At 38.8% G+C, this 22,324-nt stretch overlaps 1 protein-coding gene across 2 annotated transcripts in view; it reads right to left on the reverse strand.

The window, feature by feature from the left end:
* SLC25A13 (solute carrier family 25 member 13) overlaps positions 1 to 22,324 on the reverse strand; it is a 100,158-nt gene that overhangs the window by 54,248 nt on the left and 23,586 nt on the right. For both annotated transcript variants that reach the window (XM_034062477.1, XM_005152906.3), the window contains exons 2-4: positions 22,129 to 22,182; positions 18,329 to 18,471; positions 12,061 to 12,176 (exon numbers count right to left, since the gene is read on the reverse strand). In XM_034062477.1, the coding sequence (XP_033918368.1) occupies positions 12,061 to 12,176; positions 18,329 to 18,471; positions 22,129 to 22,182 (313 nt within the window). The remainder of the gene's footprint in view (positions 1 to 12,060; positions 12,177 to 18,328; positions 18,472 to 22,128; positions 22,183 to 22,324) is intronic.

Consider the following 22,324-nt stretch of genomic DNA (forward strand, 5'->3'; position numbering starts at 1 on the left):
GATTTTAAAAGAAAAAACTGGAAGTCATTATCCCACTACATTTTACATTCAAGAAAGTCACTGGACAGAACAAGCTACTAAAACCTTTTTAATGAGTACAGTCCATAAATACCTGATCCATTACACCTGAAATTCTTTCAAACTGTTTATTCGCTCAAGTACATAATTTTTCCATGCCGTGTCATCATGAACTCAAAGTTGATACTCTCTCAATGTAGAGCTAGAAAAAATTCATCATCGACAAAAATCTCATTGCCCTTACAAAACAGCTGCAACAGTTTTGGAGAATAGCTGTCATTGTAGGCTCTATTCAACACAAGCTGTATGTTCTATACACTTTATATATGTTATACCTTTACTCAATAAGTGATTTCTGCACAGTACAGAAAATCTGAACCAAAACCCTGGGCCTTGAGAAAAAATTATTTTAACCAGCTGCTCTTAGTAATAGCAACTTCTGTAAAGAACACAGGGTACCTTCTGTACAGAGGAAAACAAAAAACATATTTGAAGAGAGAAGAATTCTCATAAGTTAGTAAGAGTTCCACATGCACCACTAATTTTTTCAAACCCTTCTGGAAGTAACTGCTTCCATATTCTTAAGGCCCTGAACAGGAACATACTGTCCCACACAACATCATTGTCTCTAAATTGGAGTGTCATCAATTTGATAGGTGGACCACTCGGTGGATAAAGAACTGGCTGGATGGCCACACACAAGGAGTTGTGGTCAACGGTTCAATGTCCGTCTGGAGACCAGTAACGAGTGGTGTCCCTCAGGGATCGGTGTTGGGACCGGTCTTGTTCAACATCTTTGTCACTGACATGGACAGTGGGATTCAGTGCACCCTCAGCAAGTTTGCCGATGACACCAAGCTGTGTGGTTCCGTTGATACACTGGAGGGAAGGAATGCCATCCAGAGGGACCTTGACACACTTGTGAGGTGCGCTGATACCAACCTTATGAAGTTTAACCATGCCAAGTGTAAGGTCCTACACCTGGGTGGGAGCAATCCCAGGCACAGCTACAGGCTGGACAGAGAAGAGATTCAGAGCAGACCTGCGGAGAAGGACTTGGGGGTGTTGGTCGATGAGAAAATGAACATGAGCTGGCTTCCATGTGCACTTGCAGCCCAGAAAGCCAACTGTATTCTGGGCTGCATCAAAAGGAGCATGACCAGCAGGTCAAAGGAGGTGATCCTGCCCCTCTACTCTGCTCTTGTGAGACCTCACTTGGAGTATTGTGTGCAGTTCTGGTGTCCTCAACATAAAAACGACATGGTACTGTTAGAGCAAGTGCAGAGGAGGGTCACGAGGATGATCAGGGGACTGGAGCACCTCTGTATGAAGATAGGCTGAGAAAGTTGGGGCTGTTCAGCCTGGAGAAGAGAAGGCTGCATGGAGACCTCATAGCAGCCTTCCAGTATCTGAAGGGGGCCTACAGGGATGCTGGGGAGGGACTCTTCATTAGGGACTGTAGTGACAGAACGAGGGGTAACGGGTTGAAACTTAAAACAGCAGAGGTTTAGATTGGATATAAGGAAGAAATTCTTTACTGTGACGGTGGTGAGGTACTGGAATGGGTTGCCCAGGGAGGTTGTGAATGCTCCATCCCTGGCAGTGTTCAAGGCCAGGTTAAACAAAACCTTGCGTGGCATGCTTTAGCGTGAGGTATCCCTGCCCATGGCAGGGGTATCGAACTAGATGATCAAGGTCCTTTCTGACCATAATTATTCTATGATTCTATGATTCTAAACTAAGCAAAATTAATGCAAAGAGTGTGAAATAGATATTTTAGTATAAAGAGATAAGGTTTTTAAAACCTGCATATGCAAATCCCTGTCATTCTGCTCAGACAAAAGGTAGTACCTTTATAAAATCATATTTTGTTAATGGTTAAGCACCTCTATTCATGCATTTGGAAACAGTTTCCTTTAAAGGGCTGTAATAAAAAATGTAATTTTTTACAAAGTCACTTAATTTAAATTCTACACAGAAGAAACGCAACGTAGGAAGTCCAGTTGGTGAAATTAAATTATTGATGAGAGTAGCTCTTTCACCACCATGACTAGGAAACCCCAGCACCTAGCCAACTGCCAATTAAGACATGACCTAAAGAACAGAAAGATTTCCACAGGCTTTGGTCCTCATTGCCCATTTAAGCCAACTCCACATTTTCCATAAGCTTCATGACCCTGAGTGCACCATCAGGTTCTGTAGTCTCTTCCCCATGACCCACCCATGAGCACAAGGAATCAGGGTCCAGGCAAACAGGAGAAAAAGCTAGGAGAAGCCTCATCTTGGGTCCTTGATCCTCTTTGCCTGAGCCATGCTGTAGGATTTTCCTGCATTTTGGTAACCAGAAACACCCGACTTAACTTCCCAGCCTCAGCTTGGACCTGCCTTCTCCCTGTGGACTTGTCTGGCTGATCCTGGTCACTGCATCAGACTTGTTCTTCTGTCCTTGCTCAGGTAGCACGGAACTGCACCCCTCGCCAGTGAGATCTGTACCTATGCCCTGGCCTCTTGGCACCCTTGCTCAGCTGGAGGCCCACCTGCATGGAGGAGCAACCAGGCCCTGCTGCTCCTTGCCACAGGAAAAGTACAATAAACTTGTACAAAAACATGTGTGTACAGAGGCATGTGCATATATAAGTCAAAAACACTCAAAATGCTTAATTTGTATTATCTTGTTTTACCAGAATTGCTGGGGTTTGTTCAATGTTTGGGTTGGCTTTTTTTTTGTTTGGAGTTTCTGGTTTGTTGGGGTTTTTTCATTTATTCTTGAGACCATCAAATGCACAGCTAGTTTATTTCCATCATGCTACAGTCTGGCACTAAGTGTTCTACAATGATGACTTTTTATTTTGGAAAACATATGTCAAGATCATATCTGCCCAGCTAAGATGTGGAAAGATAGGTAGTCCAAGTAGTTGGTTGGGTAGTTTACTCACCCCCATTCACTCAGATGAGGTACAATACTCTGGAAGTACAAGCACTACAGTCACCTTCTTCAACTCCCTGCAGCTTTGACAAGGAAACAAGTTGAAATAGCTTCATAAATTAAATAACTGTAAATTACACATTGGAATAGCTTCATTACTAAGGATTGGAAAGGAAAGGTACTCATGCCTCTAACTTCCCTCAACAACATAAGAGCACAAACGGCCATCACAGACACCTTTTCCACAGGTTAGAAACCCTGAATAATACATTGCTGCTATATTTTCACTGCCTCTTAAGTCCTTGCAAAACACGGACCACAACCTATTCTGCAATTCTGATTTTAAATAAATAAACAAATTAATTAAGTTCATTCCTTCTTAAAATATTATGAGGAAAGTATCTGCTAGTAACGTTCAAACTAAAGCTGGCAGAGTAGAAACAGAGCACATAATTTGAAGCTAATAGGATTGTATTATACAACTCAAGAGGGGTGGGGGTTGATAGGAAAAAAGATAGCAGCCCTGGTCAGTGCAATTTATCTGCACACTATTGTGTGGTACTGCTACTGTTTTAAAACAGATTCCTTCCAAAGAGAGCAAAATCCTCCCTTAGTGCACCTGATCCATTTAGACAAATATCAGTTCCATCTGCACCTGAAAAATGTGGCTGCACATACACACTTGCATATAAACACCCGAAAATCCCCTGTAATTCACTTCATTTGGTAATTTTGTGTACATATGTGTGCATGTGTAAGTGGTAGCTTATGTTTTCACAGGACTAGTTACTCCAAATTCAGAGAAAGTCCCCAAAGACAAAATTAAATTCAAATAATAAAAATGGTAATTTTAACCAATTTAACTACATTGAGCTAGTCCAGCTGCAGATGAGTGCTGAACAGTAATGGACAAGCAGGAGTTTCCACTGCTTAACATAAGCCAGTGCTGCTTGTGTGTAACCAAAGCTGTCATATCAAATTCAATGTCCCCATTTCCATGTGGGTAACTGAAATCACATCATCTGGACTCATTTCTGTTATTCCTATCATGGAGACGTTAAAAACACTGGACTTTCAGAATCCAGACTGACACCTTTTTTTACACTGGCAAAAGCTAATTTCACAGTAATTGTCCAGGAATACAAATTCACGTCAGAATTCACGATTGTTTCCTACAGCAGTTTAATACACCAAGCAAAGTGATAAAAGCAAACTCCTGGCTCAAAGAAATTATCCCGAACTTTACACTTTATTCTCCAGTACAGCACTTGAGAGCTCTATTTCTTAACAGCTATTTTGCTAGATAGATGGTATTAAAAAAAAAAAAAATTCTTGCAAAGCATTAACATGCATTTTCCTCCACTTAAATACTTCAATTTCAAATGCACCACAAAATGTACTCCCACAACAGTACTGTATTAGTATAAAACTATTTTAGTTCAATTAAAATGTCTAACTATCTACCCCCAAAACTACCTAAACTGTAATTTTCACTTTCAACACTTCCAACATGTTATCAGTTTTGTTTTCTTTTATCAGCTTATCAAATCAGGTTCTGCATTCCAAATGTTGGAAAAAAATAGTCATTAACTGCTAGGTAACAGCAGATTTTCCAATTTAGAAAACTAAATTACACATACAGCAGAATTATGTGTATTTTGCTACCTGAAATTTCATATTAAAATTTGTAATAACAAAACACTTCCCTAGCTCTTAGGCCTGGTTTATTTTTTATCTCCTAATATGTAATTCCAGGACAATTTGAAAAGAGGATGGGGAAAGAACAATAAAATAAAAATAAAGCTTGAAGTGATATACTGCTGCTGCCACAATTTAAATATATTCTGGTGTGGAAGCTTCTGGTTCCTCCCCAAATGCTGCCTAGTAATCCTGTTGGGCTTTTTTTTTTCCCAACAGGACATGAAAGATGGCTAACCCTCAGCCTACTCTTAACCAAAGAGCAACCTCACAGTTGAAATCTACTCTCAACTTGGCTTTTCCTCACATTTTCCATACCTATTGTTTTCTTTTAAAGAAGCATGAAGTAGCAGCACAAAGCACAATATTTTAGCTATCTGAGCATGTAGCATTCTTGAATTATCCCACCAACTGGAAGTGCTGTTACCTCTGTCTTTTAAAATTGGAGCCATTATAGTCAATCGTGCAAATCTAAAGTTAGCCTTTCATAAAAAGTGCATTTTTGACCAACTGAACTCAAACAGCTTCTGAGCAGTTCTTCAGATCTCTGACACAATACCATACAACACATGCACACCAGTCTGAAATTGGTGTGCATCTACATTCAGTTGCTCAGAAAATACTGCTCATAAGTCATGAGAAAAGTTTCAGAAATCAGGGTGGTTCTTTCTGTAGTACAAACTGATCATTTAAAGAAGTGCAATAAAGCTGCACCTAATATCAAAACACAGATGCATTAACAATGGTTTTTCACCTCCAGGTAACATACTAACATCTGGAGCACATAAATGGAAAGCAAAAGCTTATGATACTTCTTCAGATGCACCCATAAAATGAATTGGTTGACTTGTCACCAATCCCCAGGCAGAAAAGCAACTGTTCTGCAACAGCCCCAGGGGTGTGCTGGCACTCCTAGAGGCAGCCACAGCAGGGCAGAGAAGCAGGAGGCTGAAGTCTCTCACTTAGAAGGGCTACTTCCATTCAGATGGGAACCACATCCTTTTTGTGGTTGGAAGAAGCAACAGACACTGTGTAGCACCTGCTGTACGCAGAGGTGAGATGAAGACCAGTACTCCTAACCAGTATTTTCAGATGTCATAAGTAGACTTCAAAGATGACAACAACCATAAGATCTCCCAAAAGCCCCCAGCAAACCATAAAGTGCAGTGCAAATTCTAACAAAAACTTCAGTATAAATTCATTCCCTTTAGGAGAGAGGCACCAGCTACTGAACAAAAATTCATTCGGTTGCAGCTTCATTGCCCTCTCCAAACTTCTCAACACAGAACAGTCTTGCAGATTAATTTTATGTTAATAAAAACATTACCACAGAGAACATACATGTGTCTTCCATGACAAGCTTCAAGTTTCACTCCCTGCTGAAAATGTTATCATGGAGGGTTTTTTATCCTCTTACCTTCCCCCTGCTCTGGTTGGCTGTGCTCTTGTCAATTCTAAAAAATATGAATTCACTTCCTCTTGACATATCTGTACTGCTCAATTCAGCTTGGTTCTGATTTTTGGCTGAGATACCTGAGCACTTCTGTTGCCTCTGCTAAAACATAGCAAATACCCCACAAAAAAAGGCAAGCTCCTTCCAAGACTACTGTCACTCTAAGCAGTTAAGACTCTGTATCCAAGCTTGCCTGCTTATTCTGTCCTCCTTGGACATAAGGGGAAATAACATTAATTTATACATGCAATATTACACACTTGGCTTACCGAAAAAGTTTTCATCATTTTTCCAAGATGCAATCTCTTAAAAATATTTCCAATTCAGCTGTGGGTATCTGTAATTTCAGTTTACTGGCAAGAGCCTTACATTTCTTTATTACCTTTCCTGGCCTCCTTAGAAGTGATCAACAAACTGCCAGCGCCCAAAGACCATAGGTTTGGAAGGCACTAGGCCCCATGAGGGCATAAAAACTGAAGTTACCCCTTTTGCCCTGAAGAAGAATAATAAAGAACCCTGATCACTTCCACCAAGGTAAACAGCATAACCTGGCTCATGAAAATAAAATACCACTTCTATTTTCTCCATATAAGATAGCTGGGGGTTGATGCACACAATGTGCAGGGAGAGGCTGATGGTATGCAGTTTTCTCTGCCAGGAGAAGGGTCGGCTAAAGGAGGACCTCACTGCTGTCTACAAATACCCAACGGGAATGTGAAGGGAAAACAGAGATGCACAACGGCAATGGAGATGCACAAGAGGCAATGGATGCAAGCTGGAATATGGGCAATCCTGACTAGGCATCAGGCAATTATTCTTCACCGTAACAGGGGTAGAACACTGGAAGATGATCACAGAGGTCACTGAATCTCCATCCTCAGTGTTATTTAAAATCTTGGTTGGGTGCTGCCCTCAGAGCAACCTGGTCTTGATGGCCCTGCAAAGGCTTGAACGCGATGGCTGCCACAGTCCCTTCTAGTCTGAGCTGTTTGATGATTCCTTGATCATTCCTTGGGTTTTGGCAATGATCAAGAGACTTGTGCAGCCTTCAACCTGATGTCTGTCAGTAAGCAACAGAAAACTGAACCAAACCAACAACAAAGAACAAACAGAGATAACCAGACATCTCAGCTGTATTTTCTAGACCAACTGAAACACAACTGTGTAAAAGGATGGAGCTTCGCATTATTATTTAAAATGAAAAATGACTTTATGACTGAACCAGCTTTCTTTTACTTAAGATGCCTTAGTGAAAGTCTGCTTGGTTACACAACATCTTAAAAGAAAAAAAAAGGGCCAAAACAAAACAAACTTGCCCAGTTGACATGTGTCTAGAAATGGAATTACCCAAAGACAGTAGCAAGAAGATTTCACAAATAACTTTGAAGAGAATAAATACAGTAACAAGTCTACTTTTAATCATCTTTTAATTAAAACTGGCCATTATAAGTGTGAAACCCAGTACAAGCAACAACAAATATCAGAGACTAAACAAATTTTGCATTTGTGATGTTGCTGTTGGGACCATCATATCTAGACAACTCTCATTTACAAATCAACAAATGCTTCACTGTAAGCTAACAGATCACTAGCTACAAACAGCTTCTGATCAATTTCAACCAGCAATGGAAATCCCACTGAAGAAAAAGCTGACTATTGCAATTTATCAAGTGATCAAAGCTTACAGCCTTGGCAATTTATTTTGGTTGTTCAGATCTAGCTTTTCCTTGCTCTACATGGTATTGAATGTATCAGGCTGCACATTACTAATCTAGCTGTTGTGTAAGAAAAATAAAAGGAATTACAGACCCCATATGAAGAGTCAAGTCATACCAAGCAATGACAGGGCAAAGCATAAAATAAATAATCTTCTCTAACAAAAGCAAGAACTAGCTCACATAGTCTGAACTTAATCCTTTGGTCAAGAAAGCAATTGTGAGACTCCTGTAATAACTGTCTGCATACTGAATAAGTATCAGAGGTTGTCATAGAGGAAAAACTCTGAATTTCATCACAATAGCGGTATAGTTTTTTAAACCTCCCTTAAGTGCTATGAGCTTTTAGAAAGTTTACAAACAAGTATTCAGGCAATTCAAATATCAAATAAGCAAACAGGAGTACTTAGTAAGCTGTATCCTTCATTAATGTGTTTATCTAAGAACTGTACTGACACAATTAATAACTGAGGCAGAGACCCACAATAGCTGCTGTCTACATGTAAATAAAGTTGTTTTTCAGGCAAAAGCAGAATACATTGCTGGATCCTGCAGATGTTAAGCTAAACAAACAACTTTGGTTTGGGGCTCCCCATTTCCTTATTTTTTTGCTGTGTTTGGGGGGGGGTTTGTTTTTTCATTTATTTTTACTTATTTCTCAGTTAAAGGACCAACTTGTTTTAAAGCATACTCTTATTTCTCAAAGCAGCATGGCACAGCATCCATTCTGAAAAGGCTCCAGGTTGAATTAGGTGACCTTAAAAAAAGAATAAATAAAGAACAAACAAAACCAAAACCAGAATACACACTATATCACAGTTATATTTTGTAACGACAAGAGCAAAAATTTGTCTGGTTGGAAATTCTACTTTAAAACAAAACAGAATAGAAAATCTTTAATGCCAGGTTCCACTTCCATGCCAGTTGATAGCAGACTCAGGCAATCACATCTCTTTTTATGCCTTTCCTTTCTCTGTGAGCAAAACCAACATGATCAACACTTAGTTTGCCCTTCACTGGGGCTGTGAGAGCTGGTGTAAGAATAGGAAATTCCTGGTCCCTGGATATCACCACTGCATTATTCACAGCTCAGAACTGTTAGCTTCCATGATTTCATTTACCCATCTGAAATTAGAGATGGAGGTTAAGACGACTTAGTTTTTTAAACACTGACATTTTTACCCAACCATCTCACCTTTTTTTAAATGCCATCTAGTAAAGAATTTCAAAGGGTTCTGCTTCTTTAATGAGGCATTAAAATACAGTCATACGACAAAAAAAGCAACTCTACTAAGTCTCTTAAACCGCTGGACTTACATTATCAGCTTTTATGTGCCTGTCAACACTCAACAGTAAGAAGCAATGGTTTGCTCTTTGCCTCGAATTTAAAAGCCAGCTAAACTTCCTCTTGCTTTCCTGCTGAGAGCTTTAACTCCTGGCAACCTGTCAAAGCTTTGACACTTCAGCAGCAGGTAAATCTATGACATGATGCAGCAGCCAGGTGTACTCTCAATCAGCCGCTGGCCACTAATTTACTAGTGGCCATTTCATTCGCTTTGAAAAGCAATAAACTGGAATACACCCTCCTCCACATACCCACACCACTTGCAGATCAGCCCTTTTCAATAGATACAAGTTCTGTCAAAGAACCAGGTACAGTTAACTTTCAACATGAAAGAAATGAAACATCTCAAATTGTAGCAATGTTAACATATGGCTAAAAAGCAAAGGTACTTCCAACCCAGAAGATAATATAAATGAAGCATGTTCAATGAAACGTAAGTACAAAGAATTAAATATTGGAGCTTCTTTATCCAGAACATTCCTCTAAACATCCACAGCCTGATGCGGCATTCAGTGTAACAGCTCATTGACGTTAAGCCCATTATTAATTTATTACAGAGGTGCCAAGTTAAGTGCACCTGTGGAAGAATAAGATTTGGATTATTTGCTGAGCAGAAAATGTGAAGTTCACAGCTGGGAAGCCCTATATTCCATTCAGCATCAGCTAAAATATTTGTACCGTTATCTCAGTATACAGGAAAACAATGACTGCACAGATAAGCCATGCCGTTTCTCTGCAACAATAAAATGAGATACAGACTTATAACAGGATCCTTGAGATACTACACTTAACAGCAGTATAGTGAAAAATGATCCTTTCCCTTTTCTTCTGTTCCTTTCACACTGTAATTCCACAGTATACAAAACCCCTATTTAAGTCTCCTAACCTTGATAAGGACTTGATCCCACTCTCATTCAAGTCAATGGAAAAAGATCTCATAATTAACCTCAAAGATGCATGACTGAGGCACTGAGTGGCAAAGTTACAGGATAGTATGTAATAATTTATTTGTGAAAATACTAGGGTTTTTTTTTCTTATGGGGGGAAGCATTTTTTTCTTATGTGATAGAAAATGGAAACTAGCTTTGTCTAAAGGTCAACTGCTTCTGCTGAGAATGCACAACAGTGAGACAGGGATCCCATCCTCCCCACTCCAGGCGTTTGCTGGGGTGGTAGCTACAAGGTACAATACAGAAGTTACAAATACATTTATGCTTTCAAAGGGGGAGAGGAAGGAACTAAAAAAGGTATCTGAAGTTTTGCCAATGTTAGCATGTCTCCTCTTTCAAATACCTTAAATAGAGCCTGGCATATGAGTTTCTCTCACTAGAAGGACTTCAATGAATCTCAAATGCCAAACAAATCCCTTGAATCACTGTGTCAAACCCAAAGGGAAGCATTTGCCAGCAGGAAAAATAGGAACAAGAATGCCAAGAGTTAAAAAGTTAAGTCGGACTGATTCAGCATTCAGATCAAACGACTACACTTCTTCCTAGATTATTAACGGGCGCTCCAAGCAACCGGAGGCTCTGACGCAGACAAGAACCTGCACATCACAGGCATTCCAGGAACCCTGGTTTGTCTGCACTGGAACAAAACCTCTGCAAAATATGTGCACCCTCCTAATTTAAAAGCATGCCATCTCTCGTTGCCTCTCTGTTCATACACATGACTGTTAGGCATAAAATACTTCCTTCATCAAGGTTACGATCAGAAGAACTTTTTCCTGAAATTCTTTCAAATCTTTTAGCATCCATAGTAATTTTTAGAAAGCTGTTCTAACAAGTAATACTTCACACAAAAAGCACATCTTTAATAAACCTCAACAGACAACTAAAATAATGAGAAACCAAAACAGTCACAGGAAGAGACAGCAAGTCTTCTCACCAGCCATAACTTCAAATACAGATTTTGGAGATGGTGGATGGAATACAATGAAGCTTCAAGCAATGGTAAAGGGATCTTGTCAGTTCAAATGGTAAAAGCTTCTTTAACTGGGCATAAAACATGTGGGGAATTCTAGCAAAACATAAAGGACATGTGAACCACACATTTCAGAGAGAGAAAAGAGTCAAAGTCACCTACCTTTCCTTTTACTTAAAACTGTTTAACAACCAACTAATAGAACATATGGATAACAGTGTTCAAAAATAGCAGGTTAGAAACAGCAATTCTATTCAGTGTAGGTACTTAGAGAGAAAAAATATCCTTCCTACTTTTTGAAATGCAAGCTCAATGTCTGAAGTTATTCAAAACTGCTAATTTGTGAATCCTTCTTTCAAACAGAATGGCCCCTATCATTATGCAGGTCACAGATAGTCCTCCAGGTATCAAGAGCTGTCTCTACGGTATCTAGAAATAAACAGTCCCCATAATCAAGTCTTAAATTGGCGTATTTCCCATGCTGTAAGTGCAAACCCCACACTTCCAATGCACAGCTGAATTTTGGTGTTGTGGAGGTGGCTAATAATGAATTTATACTGTAAAATCTCACAGAAGAAAGTTTTAAGCCCTAAAATTAAGCCAGCTTGAAATATAGCCAATTTAAACAAAAAATAATTCATGGTAATTTCAGACTCAACATTCACCCAAGCCTTCTGGCAACCTTCTTGCGGTTTTACAATCACTTCCTACAGTCACCTTTGACTGCTGTTCTGAAGACCTGCACAAGCATGCTGGGGAAGAGAAGTGACCAGCTGTCCAAAGAAAACCATGAAGATGACTATGACCTTGACTTCATATTGTACACATGTAAATGATTAAAAAAAGCTTAGCCAGAAAGTTGCTTGGCACTAGTGTAGTTCTCTTACCAATCACTGTGTTTCCTACAGTAACAGAAGGTGAAATACATTTTGGCATAAGTAGGATTTTTAAATTAAGAGCATACATTTAAGAACAATCTTACCAAAAGTAACTTCTCCTTTGCCAGTCTTGTCAAACAGCTGAAAGGCTACTATGAACAAAGCATCTGGAGCACACAGGACTGATTCAAATGCAACAAACTCTTGAAAGGATATCAACCTAAGGAATGAAGGAAAAAAACAAGAACTATGAAACTGCTTGCTTGAAGAAAACTGAAATACAATACAGCATAGATTATACAAAAGAAGTAAGACCATAACTAGAATGTGCACAATAAGGATTAAGATTTATCCTAAAATGCCCTATCATCAATTCTGTCAGGAGGCTTTTATATCACTAGATGGAAATGCCTTTGCTGAACACGGAACTATTCCTCTCAGCAAGTCACAACAGAACATAAAATAAGCACAGTGCTCAGCGTGGCTACTCACCTCAGCTTTCATGTCTAACTGAACTGCCCTCTGGGGGAGCCTACCTCCCTCTGCACCCAATAAAGATAAAACTTCCCTCAAGACTCAGTACTTAAGGCTTTTGGAAGCAAATCCATTCAAGACCTACATGCTGCCACTCACTTCAGAAGGAACTGATCACAATGTGTTATCTGTTTGCTAGAAACTTATTAGTCATCCATCATAGCCCTCTAGTCCTGCATGTTGAGTCACAAATTTCAAGCAGTAGTCTGCATGCTCTTCCTCAGCCCAAGAGCACTTTATTCAAATTCATTTTTATAGCCAGGTTCCCAATACACAAGCACAGTAGCAGAGCACAGATAAAAGCAGATGTGCCCTTCCTTAAGTTAGTTAATAAGCAAAAATACATAATGAGACAACTTGGCATTGTTTCCAGCAGACGATTTGATACAGCAAACACCCTAAGCAGTTCTAACTTCTCAGAGTCACACCCAAGAGTTCAAATGGAGATCAAACTCCCATTCTGAAAAAGGCAAAAGCCAACCATTCATTCTTCTGTTTTGCTACTTCTTTAATGTCTAGGTTGTAGAGTTTAAAATCGTCTTCAAATGTGTGGCTGCAGGGCCTGCTGGCAGTCTGGGAGGTTTAAGATTGCCCTCTCTGAAGGCTGCTTTTTGTCAGTGTAGCAAGCACATAGCTTTAATGGGTTCACATGGCAGTAGCTTGGGAACAAAGTTTTATTTCTGAGAAGCACAAAATCCAGCGTAACAAATGTCAGAAAACACACATGAAACATTTTTATTAAAAACTAACTCTATCCTTAGAACTTTAACTCAGAAAAAAAAAAAAAAACCACTGCAGCTGTTTCTTCAATTCAGTATGCAGTAACACAGAAGAACAAAGGGATTGAACAGGTTGGAAAAGACACTCACTTCATCAAGTTATGACGACCCATGACTATGCAGCGATTTCCAGACTCCCTGTCTTAAGGGAATTAATTTCAAGTCACACAGAAGTGTGCTTGCTTCAAGTCAGCAGCCAAACAGCCACAGAGTAACAGAGGCTGATTTCCATGAAGAACATGAAAACATGAGATGATGAACAAAAGAGAGCATTTTAAACAAAGCATGACACAGAAAAGGCCAAAAAGCTGTTCTACTTTGCCTCCCTCAATATATATGCACTAAATAAAAGTAAACGAAAGCACATGTAGAGTCAGAAATACTCTTAACAAATAATTAGCTCTGGGAATTTGCCACCAGAGGTTATTATGTAGTGTGAGAAATAAATAAAAAGAAACCTCCTTAGGTATTCTTAATACTAAACTTACAACTCATGATGCCAGTAAACGTATAAGCATGCCTTAAGCTTTACTGGCAAGGACAAAAGTGAGTTGCTACATATGCATGTCAGCACAAGGGCAGGCCATTGAGTTGTTTGTTTTACACTCTGGCAGTTCTCAGTACTCCCCACTGTTAAGACACAGAATACAGATACTCCGTCTTTAAATGGAAGAAAACTTCCATCTCTCCTAAGCCAAAAGAAATTTTAAAAGATACATTTCCTTCAATTTTAAACTAATATATCAAAAGCTTCTTAGTTTAACATTTATGCATAGTTATTGTTATTATGTAACTAAGAGGTTATAAAACCTCACCCATTATTATTGGTTACATATCTGACAACTTCCACAACAGCAAACAGACACAAAACACTGAGCTCTTCTATATAGAACTATATAAAGTCCACAGAACAAAACAGACAGCAGGCAATGAGACTCTAGAATGCGATTGTTTAGAATTAAAAATGTAAAATATCTGTCAACATAATTTTGAAAAAAACGCATTTTGTATGGAACAGACCCCAACACAGTGATGAAAGCACAGAAAAGCTACAGTGCCTATCCCAGCAGAATCCAGCAGCACACTAAGAATGTATTCCATGTTATTAGGCCTGGATTTGATTAAACTCTTTGTATTAACACTGCTTCAAGATTTTATACTTGAAGCATTCTTTGTCAGCACTTCCAAGTAATAACCCCCACTAATAAGTCAGATAAAATAACCCCATATCCATTTTTAAAAACCTTTATTCATAGTACTAGGAAGATTAAAAGTGTACAAATTGTGTGGTTCTAGCCAGACTGTTAAGAAGAGACATTAATATCTGCTGTGCCAGCTGAATTCAAATTAACCCAATTTTTACATGTTAATTAAACCAGCTATTTTCTTCTTATTGTATTTTTGCTCCCTAAGTAGACTAGCCTGCTAGTGATTCCCAACAGATCTATTCTAACAACGACGTATTCATTTACTTCTATTATGACCATACAATACAGTAACTGAGCAGTAATTTTTCACAGTCAATTACACGTGTGATTCTTAATGCTTAAAGATGCTGAAATAATGTGTACTACATAGCCATATGCTCACTTCTCTATACTGCACAAGGGTAGTTGCCTGGGTAACACATTTTCTCTCCAGTTTAGCATCACCATTTTGGGTTTAGCACAACCCTTCACTGAATATCATTAGGTGTCATTAAACAGCACATATTAACAGGGACTTCAATATACTACTTAGGAGTTATTTTATCTACCTAAACAAATGCTCATTTATGTTACAAAAGCAGAGAAAAGCCTAGTGATTTTAACAGCACAAAGAAGGGGAAGCAAAAATGTTTACAATATTTCATTTCAGTCTAAGATATCCTATCCAACTGGTCAAAGTCTTCCTTCACCGTCACATCCTCATTAGCAGTGCCAGTACTGAATGATACATTCAGGAAGGCTGGAATCTTGATATTTTAAAAACATACACACACAAGAGCTACAGACCAAACACAATAACTGGGTATGGTGCAGCAAAACCACTATTTACTAATCTCTCCTTTCTTCCATGCTGCTTCTTTTGGTGCTCACACCCATGCTACCTAGACACCAGGTAGACATGATGCATTCCCACCAGAAAAAGTCTGCATGTAGCCATGCAAAGAAAAAAAGCTGTTACCTGCTGTAATAATACATACAAATGCAATGATGAAGAGGTTTCTGCAGAATCAACACATATGTTTTAACTGTATCAGCAATTTAAACATGGTAACATAATGGGACATAAATTGAAGCTACATCTATTACTTCACGCTACAATCTAGGTAAACTTAGTGTAAATTGGTGCATTAGAGGATAAATTTATATCCAATAGTAACAGAAAATGTTGGCATTTCCAAGTGTTTTTTTGAGTAGCTTGTCCTTCCTGAAAATAAAGCACACAAGTATTTCTAAGTAAAGTGTTAGTTACTTTAGTCCAAACAGATATGCGTAGTAAATACTTATTTTGTTAGACAGATGTTTAAAACTACAACAAAAGGCTGAAAAACAGTATGTTACAGTAGGCAGGATGGAAAATGCTTGGCCTGTTGCTGATAGGCCTTGAGAAAAGCACTGTATTTTGGGGGAGTTTCTGATCCAGCTGAAGCCAAGTAAAGCTTTTTTTTTTTTTTTAACTAAAACTAGGAATTAGAAACTTAAGACCAGGAACTAGTAAAGGATCTTAAGCCTCATTGATACAAACTACAGCCACATGAAAATCTGTGTTATTACCAATCAACTATTTTGACAGGCTTCTCCAGCCATCAGCAGGAAAAGCATTTCCTTTTCTCAAAGGAAGCCTGAGATTGTACATAACAGCTACAGTTCTTTACACTTCACAGTCAGGATTTCTTCAGCTCTGGGGTAAGCAGCTCTTTGCCCATGTATTTGCTCTGCTGATGCGTCAGAAGTTCTGCCTTTCACCAATGTGATTTACTCATGTTAGTATTTCTCACTGACTACACTTGGTACCTATACCTAACTTCTCACCAAAATCAGAAGGAATTGAAAAGCATTTGTAAAAGTGATTCTGGGCTCAGACCCTTTCACTGAAAAGTGGTTGTGCTCACCAGTCATGAAGAACAGATGCTTCTTCAGAGTAAAACAGGGATCCAAGACAGTGGATAAATGCTTCTAGAAATATCCTAGCAGTACTTTCAGAACCACACTACTTTAAGTCATTAACACTATAACAAAATTAACCTGCCATTGCTCTTGCAAGCTACCTTCTATTTTATGCCAGAAATAAAGCTAAATTATTGAACAGACTCTCATGACCTTAAACATGTGTAAGTCTCTAAATACATATGCACCAGCCTACTAAAAACAAACACTGATAAAAGCAGTTCTGTACCTCACTTTAAAACTAGGAGCTGTAGACTGCCAAATTACTTTTTACACCACTAGAACAAAGTACATGACTGGCCAAATGGCAAAAAAATGCTACACTGGGAGAGAGGTGATGCTAATCCCTTTCTGAACTTTCCCATTCTTTCAAGTATTAGTGAAACAGCTAAACAAGAAGACAACCTGAATACCAGAAGAGACTCTCCAAAGACACACTAGGAACATCCAGTCCCCTGTCACTGCACAGTCTGTGCTGCAGAAACAGTCCTTAACCCATAGCAGAAAGCATCAATTAGAAATCTCAACACTACACCGCAAAACTCCTACAAGATCACGCCAAGTTATGAAACCCCAACTTGTCAACAAGTTCACATAGGCTACAGTTTTACATTTCACTCTTTCTAACACCAGCTTCTGCTTGTGAAGGAGATCCAAATCACAAGGTATGGATTATACTTTCAATCCTCTTATTACAAAATGGATTTGAAGCCATGCAATTTGGAAAATGCCATTTTTGCAGGCATCAAACCAAGGGAAGAAATCTGAGAAATACTTAACATTTTCAGTCAAGCGCTCTCTGAAGCCACCACTTTCTTGCTGCCATCATGTCAGTGTTATCAATATAACCTCCTACATAAATCTTTTACCAGGTGTAACAATCATCACATTAACTGACCTGCAAGGTTTAAGGTGCCCAGCTGTCAGTTACATGAGGCCAGCTGAGCAGCTGTGCTCTCATTTAGAAAAGAGAGTGCAGAAACTATTGCAAAAGTTCTGTTATGCACACATCTGTTCCCTAGGAAGCCTGCATTCTCTAGTCATGCTTTATTTATCTTACATTTTAACTCTCTGCAACAACCAATATGAGTCACGCCTGAAGTTTTCTGGTTTCTAAAACTGCCACAACTACAGACTTTAAGTCCATAGCTAATTATTCTAAAGTTTCTTTAAAGATACTTTAAAGGCAGGGTTCAAAAAATGCATTCATAAGGGTGAAAAGACAGCTTGCCTGGGCAAGTACCAAAAGCAAAAGCTAGGATTTCATTAAAGAAGGGGGGGAGGAAGATGGAGGGGTAGCTAATCTTGCCTATTGGCAAAGTCAGCCTTTCAAATGCAAACCATGTGCAACCAACTTCACTGCTGTCTTCCCAAAATTGCAAAGTGGCTCCCTAAATACCTTATGTACTCCTCCTCCCTCTTAAGGGAAAAAACAGGCAAAAACCCTTAACAGTGCTATAGCAAAACAAAGCAGGGGCACTTTATTGGATGATCTCTTCCTACACCATCTAAACTTATTTTGGATTGCTATTTGAATGCGCCTGTGACAGATATACAAAGTAAACAGAGACAGAAAGACTGACAGAAGGAAAGAAAAGCAGGAATTAAGGGAGCCAGCCAACAAACATGAAAGCTTCAGTGAATTAAAAATACATAGTAGACAGAAAAAGCTTTGCTCAGCTAAGTGGCACCTGCAGCCCAAAACCCTGTTTCTACTCTTTCCACTTAAAGGATACTGTATTCCTTTATGTATCTGTGGGGGTAGGTGGGGAGCCTGGAACCAAAACAAAACTCAACCCCACCACCCTACAGGGATCAGACTTTTCTAGAAGAATGGTTTTGTGTTTTTCACATGAACAACAGAAAAACAGAAGGAGAAAAGAAGAAAACCACAAAAAAACACTTACCCATCTTTTGTCTGATCCACCACACCTGCAAGGAGCTGTACAGTGCTTGCATTAGGCAAACCATCCCCAATTATCTTCAGATACCGTGTGACAAAGTCATTAGGAGACATGAAGAATTCGCCATTCTTCTCCACACTTGCATACTGTTAAATGAATACAATATTTAGTGCCTCAAATACATCCTTCCCAAGGCATTTATTACCACCACCATAGTTTCCAATCAGGAGCAGGCTTATGTTACAGCAGACGACAGTCCTGTTCTGAAGAACCTACAGCAACTACACCCAAACAGGAAGGAGTAAGCTGAAGGCTTGGCTTCCTAGGCAGAAGAGTTGCAGATATATTATTTTTTGTTTATGTCAACAATTTCCCCATGGCAGTCTAGAAATGCTCCAGTACCAAATGCTTTTTTGAAGTCGAACAAGCACACGCGTGTTTGGATGCATGGATTTGGCATCTCAGGCTCACTGGAAGACTGACAGCAACAGGATACTCCAGCATGTCTTACTTATCTGAAAAAATTCCTTTGTGTAGCCATTCTACTTCGGGATGAGTTTAGACACTGCAGTGCTAGTGGAGTCAACGATCCCACAAAACTATCCACTTGGGGGTGCTGTTTTGGAGGAACACAGCATCACCTTCAGCTACAACTGATCCCTAAGTAAAGGAGAATCTACAGATACTCCTTGGTTGAACTGCTGAAAGAAGGCCAGAGAACAGCATTTTTGCAGAAAAATGTAACAGCAAACAAGACCTTTGACAGATCAGCACACTGCAGAAACAAGAAAAGAGGTCCAACATCTTATCAAACACTCCTGGCATACATTACTCCTGCTTTATACCATAACTAATGGCAAACTGCTCCAGAAAACAGCTATCAACAGACCCAAGCATGTTTGCTCCCAAGGGAAGCCTCCAGTAACATGTTACATATCAAGGAAAAGGCATATTAAGATATTTTTAAGATAACGCATAAATAAATGAAACTGTGTTTCACACAGTGTAATTGTGTTACACTGATTCCTCAGTCATCACTCAAATTTAAAGCCTTCGCTTCTTCTACAGGGTAAATCTGAAATCAACCCAGAAATGCTTTTTAATTAATCAAAGAAAAAAGGACAATAATTAAGAGGAAGAAATCCCAGGCAACATTTGCAGAACCATTTGTTATTTTTAAGGGAAACAGGTCTGTCTTGGGATGACAGATGTGCACTGAGCACAGGGAAACAACTGCTAATTTCTTTTTTTTTTCTAAGGCAAGGCAGGATGGTAAACCATTGTTGCAGCTCCCCACAAAGCATTATCCACATTGAAGTAGTAAACAAATTAGATGCTTATTGGTATTTTGTAGTGTACTTCAAAGACATGTTTTGTTTCACATTGCTATGCCTCTGCTAAGGGAAGGAAACTGCCAGTTTCCATTTTACACCACCACGCTGGTGCCTGCAGAGTACCGTTATACCTGCTGTAGGTATATAACTCTCAGAGGGATGCCAAAGTGTAACAGTAAGTAGAATATTTTCTTCCAGTGCTATATAAATACAGTCTTCAGATACAGCAGTATCTTCAAAAAACAAAGCTTCAGAGAAAGAAATCAAAACACCATAACTTGCTTTGGCATCTATATATATTGGTTAGCATTTAAGGATTCCTGTTTCAATAGGCACTGCTTGTAACACAAGCATTCTAGTTGATACACTGCAAGGAATTTCGAATTGTATACTTTTATAAGAACCAGCAGATCAATTGATTCCAGTGTAATAATTTGCAAGGAGACAGAATCTTTCAGAATCCCAGTCCCTGAAACTTTTAACACAGCTGCTATTGAGAAACAAATCAAATAAGTCAGCCAGCCTATGCTTCTATATTTCATTTTTTTCATCCAGGCTAACCCCCTGCTAGGGCACTCAATAACAGAAAACAGCACAAGGTTTCAGTGTCCCCCTGTTTCTTGTCATTGTGATTTACTGAAGTGTATTTGAAATCCAACCACGTACTCTATACTACATATAGAAAATGACCTTGGAAAATGTCAGCTTGATCACTTTGACTAAAATCTAATCTCTTAAGGGTTATGGCAGAAGACTTAGAAAAAGTAGAGTTACTCTTGGAAATTATCATAACAAAAAGAGAAAAACATCAATTCTATTGGTTTTGGAGGAGAGACATTTAAAAAATGGTTCCTCACAACTGTATTTTTCCCCACTTTGGCAATTATACCCACAGAGAACTTGATATTATACAATAGTACTTAATGGCTTTTTGGTAACTTATTTACCTACATTTTAGATAGTCAAGCATTAACCAGTTCAACCCCATTTTAAAATAAGATTTGCAAACATTTTATTGTGGGTTTGATGTACTAAATATTCTAACAGCTGACTGTAACCACCTGTATTTAAACTGACAGGTTCACAGAGAATACCATTCCTACCTGGCAATCATATTTTTTAATTCTTAACTGAAGTACAAATCCTCAGAAATACAAGTGAGGTGAATACCCACAGGCAGGTAGGAAACAATTTTCACACTATTCTCAGCAAACCAACCAACCAACCAAGCCTCAGCACAACTGAGCACTGCTTCATGTTGTAAAAAGGGACCAGGCTTCTCTTTACCATGTTTATTCTCTTCCTCAATGCTACCATCTTCTTGGGTCAGAGGTCTACTCCCTGTCTGCCTTTTTTGCTGCCTTGCTCCTGTTCTTCATGGATTTACCTGCAAAATTACCCCATTCTTTTTCAAGCCTTTCTGCTCTCCTGACAGATAAATGTTCCAGGACTTAGTAAATTAAATCCTGGCTTTCTCAACTGAAAATCTGATTTCAGAGCTATAAATACTGACAGTATATGATAAAACTATAAATACTGGCAACATACATAGCGACACCTACACATATTGTTAATAATAGCTCACAAGGGACAATGGAAAACATGCAAAAAAGTACATGGAGAGTGGGGCACAAAGCTGGAAAGAGAAGGTGGAGGGAGGAACTTGGAAAAATATGAGCTCTCTTAAGGAACAAAACACCTTCATAGATATAATATCAATGCAACAGCCCCCTGTAGCACTGTGGCACTCACCTCATATACACTCTTCAGGCCCACCGATTTCTATACTCTTTTTTCATACCAGACTACCAAATTAATACAGACACTGTATTAGTAAACCTTAGGAAGGTTAGGAATATTTCAATTCCTTAATTTAGGAACTTAAATTCAGGAAATGGGTCAAAGAAAGCCAATTTCCAGCAAAATACTACAGCACCCTTCTCTCAAGTATACAAACAAGTACTGGAGTAATTTCTTTACTGGAATACTTCTACAGCAGTCCAACACAGGTGCAATATTAGTTAAATTACAAATACAGACACCACTTCACAAGGTGATCTTCCCAACACTTCTACTATTCAGAGAAGCAGAGATTACCCTGACAGAAGGAAAGAAAGAAGAAAGGATGGGAGAAAAAAGTTTACCAAGTGGTCTAACAGCAAGGTGTCTGCATGAACATTTTACCACATGTACGAACAGTACTGAAACTCCCACCACATTCTCTGAACAATTAGGTTTTTTTTCTAAGATAGTAATACTTCTTCTGAGTCAATACAATAATCACTCAGGAATGTATCTGATTTCTTGGTGAGCATTGTTCAATTCTGATAATGGTATTTAAGTCTAACATGGTAATAATACAGTGAATGATTAATGGTTGGAAAAGCTATCAAGAGTTGTATGCTGCAATAACGAAGCAAAAGATGAAAAATTTAAGCAGAAGGAGTAAAATATTTACTTTATACATACCTTCAAAAATATTGTTTTCAACTCAGCTGGATCAGCTCTCTTGGTTTGAGCCACCTACAAGTAAATACAATTACATCAATATGCGTAATTTATACAAAAGATGTCAAAGTGTCATTTAAAAGGAAGCATTCAAACAACAGAACAAGTGATGAAAATAAACGATCACCTTAGATAAATTAGGTACTGCTTTAGCTGG

The sequence above is a fragment of the Melopsittacus undulatus genome, chromosome 1, assembly GCF_012275295.1.
Source record: "Melopsittacus undulatus isolate bMelUnd1 chromosome 1, bMelUnd1.mat.Z, whole genome shotgun sequence".
NCBI lineage: Eukaryota > Metazoa > Chordata > Aves > Psittaciformes > Psittaculidae > Melopsittacus > Melopsittacus undulatus.